This window comes from Salvelinus sp. IW2-2015, linkage group LG23, assembly GCF_002910315.2.
Source record: "Salvelinus sp. IW2-2015 linkage group LG23, ASM291031v2, whole genome shotgun sequence".
NCBI lineage: Eukaryota > Metazoa > Chordata > Actinopteri > Salmoniformes > Salmonidae > Salvelinus > Salvelinus sp. IW2-2015.
The window spans coordinates 11,594,150-11,603,810 of record NC_036863.1 but is presented as its reverse complement, the minus strand read 5'-3'; the positions used below and the strand labels follow the sequence as shown (position 1 = coordinate 11,603,810).

The 9,661-nt window shown below is 44.3% G+C and overlaps 1 protein-coding gene across 2 annotated transcripts in view; it reads right to left on the bottom strand.

The window, feature by feature from the left end:
- Positions 1-1,459: 1,459 nt before the first annotated feature.
- LOC111950302 (polymerase delta-interacting protein 2) overlaps positions 1,460-9,661 on the bottom strand; it is a 28,708-nt gene continuing 20,506 nt past the window's right edge. Inside the window, exons 3-11 of one of the 2 annotated variants that reach the window (XM_023967771.2) lie at positions 9,508-9,602; positions 9,110-9,212; positions 8,531-8,606; positions 8,312-8,419; positions 8,040-8,176; positions 7,119-7,145; positions 6,562-6,687; positions 6,351-6,430; positions 1,460-1,661 (exon numbers count right to left, since the gene is read on the bottom strand). In XM_023967771.2, the coding sequence (XP_023823539.1) occupies positions 1,547-1,661; positions 6,351-6,430; positions 6,562-6,687; positions 7,119-7,145; positions 8,040-8,176; positions 8,312-8,419; positions 8,531-8,606; positions 9,110-9,212; positions 9,508-9,602 (867 nt within the window). In that variant the 3' untranslated portion in view covers positions 1,460-1,546. Of the gene's footprint in view, positions 1,662-4,099; positions 4,905-6,350; positions 6,431-6,561; positions 6,688-7,118; positions 7,146-8,039; positions 8,177-8,311; positions 8,420-8,530; positions 8,607-9,109; positions 9,213-9,507; positions 9,603-9,661 lie in introns of those variants that run through there. The other variant, XM_023967770.2, reaches the window with a different exon arrangement.

Below are 9,661 nucleotides of genomic sequence, written 5' to 3'. Positions count from 1 at the left end.
ATGTTAAGCCTGCATAAGTTCAGGAGTAAAAATGTGCTTAACAAGTCACATAAGTTACAGGACTCACTCTGTGCAAGTATTTAACACGATTTTTATAATAAACAAAAATATAAATGTAACATGTAAAATTGTTGGTCCCATGTTTCATGAGCTGAAATAAAAGATCCCAGATAATTTCCATATGCAGAAAAGGCGTCTCTCTCTCAAATGTCGTGCACAAATTTGTTTACATACCGGTTAGTGAGCATTTCTCCATTACCAAGATAATCCATCCTCCTGACTGGTGTTGCACATCAAGAAGCTGATTAAACAGCATGATCATTACACAGGTGCACCTTGTGCTGGGGCCAATAACGCACTAAAACATGCAGTTGTCACCCAACACAATTCCACATCTGCAATTTGCATGCTGACAGCAGGAATATCCACCAGACCTGTTGCCAGAATTTCTCTACCATAAGCCGCCTCCGTCATTTTAGAGAATTTGGCATTACATCCCAACTGGCCTCACAACCGCAGACCATGTATAACCACGCCAGCCCAGGACCTCCACATCAGGCTTCTTCACCAGCAGGATCATCAGACCAGCCACCCAGGCAGCTGATGGAACTGTGGGTTTGCACAACCAATCTGTATTCCCAGTCATGTGAAATCCATAGATTAGGGCCTAATGCATTCATTTCATTTGACTGATTTCCTTAATTGAACTGTTACTCAGTAAAATCTTTGAACAAATTTCAGTGTAAATGACTACCCCATCTCTGTACTGAGTGGCGCAGCGGTTTAAGGCACTGCATCTCAGGGCAAGAGACGTCACTAGTCCCTGGTTCAAATCCAGGCTGTATTATAGCCGGCCGTGATTGGGAGTCCCATAGGGTGGCCCAGCATCGTCCGTGTTTGGCCGTCATTTTACATTTTAAACTGTCTTGCCTAGTTAAATAAAGGGGTGTGAATACTTTCTGAAGGCACCATGTGCACGTTGTCTTTGCTCCCTCTCGCTCGGCTGTATGTGCATCTTGCTAGCCGTCACTCAAATGGCAACACTCTGGCAAGGGGCTGAAGCTCATTGGCTAGAACTCAAATTGCTAGGGGGCTGGCCCACGTGGGGGAAAATGTTTTTCTGGAAGATCAGCTGCGCGTCTCTTTCAAACTCGGGATTTCGTGGCTAATTGAGGTAAGACAGTAATTCTGTGCATTGATTATGCAGGGATGACCTACACATTGAAACATCCAGCCCAAAGCGTGAGGTACAAAACAATTAAAATACTTAGTCGCCAATGTGCCACCGCATGTCTTTAACCGCTTTACACAACCTCAGTGTGAGGTGTGTAACTTGACTAATATCGGACCTCTGGCTGCATGCATAAAGGATTGCCTTAAAGGTGAAAGTGTAAATAAAGTCCCTGAGGAGAAGAGATAAAACACAAATGTGGGGGGGAAACACTGAGCCTGGGTCCATTTCCACCATAAAGAAGAGGGGCCAGTAGTGGCAGCCTGTCTCTCCCAGCAGACAGTCTCTCTCTCGCTCTCTCTTCCCCCCCCTCTCTCAGAAGAGGAAGGAGTAGGGGCTGTCCCTACGGCCGTGGCGCTCCAGGGAGAAGGAGGGGATGGCCACCTCGAACATGGCGCCGCCATTAGCCCGTTGGCAAGTAAAAGTCCCCCTGCAGAAGGCGGAAAATACCAATCAGCAGGCGCAGGAAAAAAAAAGATTTTTGAAAATCAATTAAATTCAACAAGGATATGGCGGCGCATTCTCTTTCGCACTCACTCAGAGGAGATGGCTTCAGTCCCTGTGATATGAAAAGTTTTGCTGAGGTACTAGACCAGGGGTGGGTAACTCCAGTCCTCGAGGGCCTGATTGATGTCACTTTCCTCCATTGCTAGCAAACACAGCTGATTGCAAATTTCATTCTAAACTGAAGATCATGATTTGGTGATTATTGGAGTCAGGTGTGTTAGCTGGGACAAAACTGACACCAATCAGGCCCTTGAGGACTGGAATTGCCCATCCCTGTACTAGACTGTAGTAGCCTGTACCACTGTTGCCGCTAGCCACAGAAATACAGTATCTAGCACAGCCACAGCATGCTGTCTAGTCTAACAGACTTACAACAGTAACATCTCACCGAAAAGCTAAAAGGGACCTATTCTGCCAGTGCCAACAAAGCATGTTTCCATGTGTGAATCCTGAGTCAAAAATGCTGTTGAACATTCAACATAAAAATAATAAATTATAAAGTTCAGTGTTATCAACTCTGTTTTGGCCACAGTGCCATCCTCACATCAGGACCTGCTAGTGGATGTAATGCAGAACAAATGAAAAAGACTAGACACAAAAGTGAGCAGGTCTAAAATTGGGGGAAAACATTTGTTAAAATGAACAAAAGTGGCAGCCGGGCCCATGTGCCTGTTAATTAACATTATGATTTTTGCATAGAATGATAATTTGGCTGCTGTCCCTTTTCAGATACTGGCTCCAAATGGCCAATCAATCAAAATGGTCGGCAATAAAATAATGACTCTCAGAAATGCCCGATTTGTGGTCCCAGTCCGCCCCTAATGCATGCAGATTAAAATGGGAGTACACTTAGATAGTGATAGACGGAACAATTTCAATGATTCACAGAAGTGTTTATTTAGGATTCCCAAACTGAAGTCCACAAATCCTTACACTGATTCATTTAGCCAGTCACATTAACACAAATTTTTACATTTCCATTCAAATGCATCGACTAATCCGTGTCACTTCAGCCACATTAATGCTATACAAGACTGATTCCGTCACATAAAATTGTTTATACATATATATACACACACACACACACACACACACACATACACACATCATAAAGTATAAATTAACATGAAAAAATATATACGTGACCTTGGTTGGGGTCACTGTGTGTCAATGCCTTGCCTTTACTGGAGATACAGGAAAGTGCCAAAAAGACAAGCATGAATACTTAAGTCACCATGAAATTACTAGATATACAGTAACACATTGACAACAACTTCAAATGTCTGCCATTGATTGAACAATCTAGTAATTGCACATCTTTGATTAGTGACTGGCTATTTGATCAGCAGTGAATCAGCTGTGATCATATCATAGCAGCACAAATTAAAGCGGGAATCCTTAATAGTGAATCTGCCACGTTCGTTTTGGATATTACAATAAAAACGTTACTACAAATGAACAAACAGTTTGACGCACCTCACCTCCGTTTCATCCACAAAACAAAACAAAGGTGTTGGGGCAGACAGTGGGCTGTTACCCCTAATGCGGATTCCATCATTAAAAGGGGATGTACAATATTTAACAACTTAATGTTAGATCTTGAAAGTAGTCTCTGGCCCAAGAGAAACTATAATCCCTGGTTAAATTCTTTAAACAGCCAACACAAAAATGGAAGTGATAGGGTCATGCAGCATACTTTCAGGGTGAGGAACCATTTAACATTAAGTTGTAAAATACTGAACTTCCCCTTAACAGCTCATGTGATAAATAAAGCAACATGATTATAACTAGTAGTCGTGTACTACGTCACAGCTTTGCTGCCTCTGTGTTAGAGGGTTGAGGTCCTGATAAGTACAGCACTGATAGGGAGTAGAAAACACAGATTATGTAGTCACTGTCTGATCAAGGCCCTCGGTTATTTTTGGGAGTAGGTCTCTACTATGAGCGGCGTTTAGGAAGATGTTAAGCAACAGACTTTTATAGGTGCTATGACGTTCATATAAAACACTATACTCATGTTCCTCATTGCAAACAGTCAACTGCTCTTCATTTGTGTACACACAGTATGTGGTTGACCAACAAAACATAATAGATAGTGTTTCATTCACAATGAGTTATACTTATTGATTCACTATGGTTTGGCGAGAAATGGTCTTAAAATGTCTGGGGAAACGTGTTAGAGCACAGACTCAAATAACATTTTCTTTTAAACTAATGTACCATTGGAAATGTAAAGAGATGATCCAAAAACAGAACGAGTCGCTCAGTAGGATACTGAATACCATGTTTGTGATCCTCTCAGCCTGAGCTTCTACTCGGTTTGTCCTTTTCAGTCAAACCGGCACTGGCCTAGTCAAAAATAGTCTAACAGTATTAGGCCTAATAGTTTCAAGTGTCTAAAAGTCTTATCAGTCTGGAATAGATGCAAAACTCAGAATAGATGCAAAAGTCAGAATAGTCTGATGGTTTCCTTTCCGCATCCACTGCTGAGCCTGCCCTGCATATGACTGGTGAAAAACAGGATGGCAGAAACCTAGCCCTTTACGCCATAGGAGTTGTACTGAAGGGCAGGAGACTGGAGGAGAAAAGGAAGCAATTTAAGAGTATTGACTCGTCTAGGCGGCTGACTAAATGTTGGATAGACTACTTTTCATTAGAGAACCACAGACCGCACCGGTCTTGACCACACCGCCATGTGCTACCAGAGCAAAGGTCACTATTGAAGTGCCACACAATCCTACTAGTGGTACTGTAGATGTAGTGCAGACAAGGTAGTCCCCGGGTATGTGCACAATGCTTAGCTCCACAGGGCTCTCTGCAAGGTTTGGCGTAGAGTCACATTCACACTTCCCAATGACTTAGTCTTGACATCGATCCAAGAGCCTAGGGCATTTGTGTTGGCAGGAGGGGCTACAGTTGTTGATTAGGTGGTACAGCCTATGTGGAGAGGAGAATGGGTGGTGAACAGGACAGGGGCAGGCTTTGAAGAGGGTGATGAGTGTGGGTGGAGCAGTTTGGAGGATGGCATGGCTCGACTCAGGCCAATGAGGTGAAAGGGCCGGGCAGGAAGCCGTTGGGTGTATCGTCTTTCTTGCTTTCGAGGGAAAAGGGCGGGATGCGGACGTCGAAGAAGGTGCCGTTGGGCCTCTCGAGCCGATAGGAACCCCTGCAGGGGTCAAAAGACAACGACAGGCATCGTCAGAGTCCGAGCCCCTTCTGCCCTGCCCAGCCACTGCCCAGTCCAGAGTCCTACAGTAGTACTGCTGTGACTCATTTTCTACTACTAGCTTCCCAAGTATTCTACTTCAACTACTACTGCTCCTACAATTAGCTTACTTCAGCTTCTACTACGACTAGGGTAATTTTACTACTACCGTTTCCACTGACAATATTCATGCTTCTACAGTATGCTACACAAACATACCAATTTACTTACATATATACACACGCACAGTGTGTCCCTCATCAACTAATACAACAAACCTGGCACAGAGTGGGCAAACCTGGCCAAATTATGTAAATAAATTGCCCGATATCGCAAGTCAGAAAACTTGAAGAAGTTTGCAGAGCCTATTAACCACAAACAAAGTGTGTTTGTTCATTGGAGCTCAGAGCCATACTTGAAATTCCATTTAAGGATGATTGAAAAGAGATAGCTCACACACACAATGCAGTAGCCAATGTCAGTTCCCATAAAGACAAGAGTCCGAACTATGTGCTGCTAAAGCTCAACCATACTAATCTCTACTAGGTTTGCAAAATTCTGGTAACTTTGGGGGAATCTGGAATTGCATAGTCCAGATAGGGTGAAAGTTGAGGTACTTTCAGTACATTTTTCTTCTGTTTGGCACCTAATGAACCGTTTTACAATTCTGCCTGATGTTTGCTATATTGCACATATTGTCCATTATGTTGATTAGGCTAGTATTCATTTTAGGGTGGAAATAAACCCTGCCATCATAGTAGGTTACTTGGACCAGGAGGAACAAAAAATGGTTACCACTTGTGTGACATTCTGCCATACGTGTTCTGCTGGTACAAAGTGTCTACTTTTTTTTTTTATTTTTTTTATTTTATCCCCTTTTCTCCCCAATTTTCGTGGTATTCCAATCGCTAGTAATTACTATCTTGTCTCATCGCTACAACTCCCGTACGGGCTCGGGAGAGACGAAGGTCGAAAGCCACGCGTCCTCCGAAGCACAACCCAACCAAGCCGCACTGCTTCTTAACACAGCGCGCATCCAACCCGGAAGCCAGCAGCACCAATGTGTCGGAGGAAACACCGTGCACCTGGCCCCCTTGGTTAGCGCGCACTGCGCCCGGCCCGCCACAGGAGTCGCTGGAGCGCGATGAGACAAGGATATCCCTACCGGCCAAACCCTCCCTAACCCGGACGACGCTAGCCCAATTGTGCGTCGCCCCACGGACCTCCCGGTCGCGGCCGGCTGCGACAGAGCCTGGGCGCGAACCCAGAGACTCTGGTGGCGCAGCTAGCACTGCGATGCAGTGCCCTAGACCACTGCGCCACCCGGGAGGCCCTAAAGTGTCTACTTTTTGACAACAACGGGCAGGTGTTTCACAGTGCGTGTGTGCGTTTCTTGGCAAGACTCACCACATGTGCCCGCTGGGTGCCTGCAGTGAGACGTGACTGCTGTACTGGAAGGCAGGCTGCTCTTCGGACAACACTGGCTCCTACACACAGTGAGGGGGTATCATTTGGTAGACAAGTCTTTACCACACTTTTTTTGACCTTCTCCAATATATTTTGAAAAGGAGAGGATGTGAGGAATCAGGAAAGATTTATTGAAAGCAGCCCGACTCACCCGTCCCACCACTCCTCTGCCCCGGACCGTCTCCAGGGTGCCTGAGAGGCTGAAGATCCTCCAGTGTCTCTCCCTCAGTTGCACCACCTCCTCCCCCATGTTCTCCAGACGGATACAGTACCGCCACTGACACACACACAGACCGAGCAGTGAGCCAACGGAAACCACTCTGGTCCGTCTGAAATGCCACCCTATTTCCTATGTAGTGCACTACTTTTTACCAGGGCCCGTGAGGCTCTGGTCAAAGTAGTGCACTCCAAAAAGAATAGCGTGGCATTTTGGATGCACACTGACTACAGTAGTATGCAGGTACGCCAGCACAATCGGCGGTTTCTATGGAAATGGGAAGCTAGCTTGTATGGCTAAAATTGTAGCTAGATTCAGAGAGTCTAAATAATAATGACAGCAACACCCAAACATCCCTGTTTATAGCCCAAAGAACACCATGAAATGGACTGAAGTGAATATAATTGTTTCCTCATAATCTGACAGTTTGCTAGCACACAGTTACAACAGTCGCTAGGCTACAGTTATCAGTGGCAGCTTCTTTCACTTACCCAATATACGTGGGAATTCTGGGCTTCCTGACAGAGAAAATGACATACATAATCAAACATACAAACAGGTTCTAATCATGACTGGGGCACATTCAGCAGGGCAGAGTTGTGGAACATTCAGATAGAAATACAGTGAGGTCTAAAAGTATTGGGACAGTTACACATGTTGTTTTGACTGTACGCCAAATGATACAATGACGTCGAGGTTAAAGTGCAGACTGTCAGCTTTAATTTGGGGGTATTTTCATCCATATCCAGAACATCCAGAACAGTTAAGAAATTACATCCCTTTTTGTACATGGTCTTCCTCACTCATCATTCATTCAGTAGTATTCGTAATCATGGTAGCATAGAAATATTGTATTCTTATTTACAATAAAAGTGACTCCAAAATGACAATGTTATTTACCATTAATTTCTATTGGGAACAAAATAATCTGTTCACCCACACCCAAAATAAACAAATGCAGCCAACACGTTTGTAGAGTCACAAGCTTGATGTAATCATTGGGTGCAAGGAATATGGGACCAAATACTAAACTTGTTACTACTTTAATACACACAAGTGAATTTGTTCCAATTCATTTGTTCCACTAAAATGGGGGGGGGACTATGAACAAAAAGAGTTGTAATTTATAAACAGTTCACTTGATATGGATTAAAATACCCTAAAAAGTCTTCACTTTAATCTCATAGTCATCACATAATTTCAAATCCAAAGTGCTGGAGAAGAGCCAAAACAAAAAAATTCACTGTCCCAATACTTGAGCTCACTGTATGTTATGTAGAAGAACATGCCTCTGACATCTAGAAAGGGAATCATGTCAGCTCTATTCATGAAATTTCTTCTGCAATGTTGTGCTGAACGTGACCCTGATTCTTTATTCCCTTTAGAGTTTAGAGAAGTGGTGTGGGGCGTACCCTCATGCCCATATAGAAGGGGATAACAGTAACGCGGATGTTCTCAGTGGTCTCACGGTGCACGTCCGACAGCTCCAGCCATGGGTGGTTCTTCTCCTGCCACGCCTGCAGCGTGTCCCGTGGTATGAATGGGGGAACTGGAGAACGGGTCACAGCGCAACAGTCACATTTGAAACTTTGGGATTTACCTGCCAACAAGTTCTCATACATACGCATTGCGTTTACTGGCTAACTGACTGAAAACACTCAAAAAGCCTTTTGGTTTGTAGTACCTTTGGAGGCATTGAACTGGAGGAAACGCTCAAACAGCTCATGCTGAATGGGGACCTGGTCTGTGGAGTTGTAGGGCAGGATGTCTTCATGACTCACATAGTCCAGCCCTGAGAGAGTGAGAACGAGAGTTAGCTTAGTGCATTAATTCCTTTGTGCGACAGTAACTATGTATTAGCAACACTTAAAATAACTTGTCTAATGCGTTACATCTGACTCACCTGGAATGGCATAAAGCGCCCTGCTGTCATCGTGATTGGCCAGAAACGTCACCGCCTCAGTCTGTGATCTCTGAGACTGACAGACACAGACCATTTATAAGGAGACGATTAGGGTTGCAAAATCAGAACAACCAGGGTTTGTGGAAAACCTAGGAGTTTTGGGAAAGTTACCATCATTTTGCGGTGTGTGATATAGACAATAGTGATGGAGGGAATCTCGTTACATATCGCAATATTATTTTTCTACGAAATTGATTTGAGATTCCAAGTATCTTTAAGAAGAAGAAAAAAATTGTAGGTAGTATTATGTTTGCACTAGTCAGGTGTACCTGGGCCAAAATGCAAATATTTTTTAAATTCTATAGCTTGTTCTCTAGCTCCTTAAATAGTGAGCCAACATGTTTACAACACTTTAATTTCCCTGACTGATAAAAACTTGTTTTCTCCCTCGTCTCTCTGCAACGGACATGTCGTGAGCAATATGTTTGGAACACCAAATCACAATATTGAGTCACAATACATATAGAACGATAATATCATATGAGGTCCCTGGCAATTCCCTTTGGGTCAGATACTCACAATGTGGGGACAGTCCCTGGTGTCTATCAGAACCTGATAGTATGTGTGAGTTTTCCCTTTCACCTCTTTAGACCGGTGTGCCCCAGGGGGTTCCGTAGACTTACTGGGGGCAGAAAGCAAGCAGAGGAAAGGTGTCAATGAAGAATAACCAGTCAACGAGAGCTAGACCACTTCCAAACAAAAACATAACTCCAATCCATTTCCTTTACAAACTGCCTGTGACATGTTTGGATCTTATGGCTACATCTGATATAGCACCCTACTCACTATATAGGCCTAGTGGACTACAAAAGTAGCGCTCTATATAGGGAATAGGGTGGCATTCCAGACAGTGAAAAGCACGCTAAGCAGACAGGTGTTGCGGAGACATGGGTGACCGTGTGAGGTGGTGTCATCACCTCTCCGTCGCAGGAGTGACGTCGCGGTCGTAGAGGCGGGCGTGCCAGGGGAAGAGCACGATCCCTCTGTAGCCAAACACACTGTGCAAGAATAACTGGGGAGAGAGGCAGACAAACTTAAGGCTGTGTGTGGAATAGCTGGGCATTGAGTATA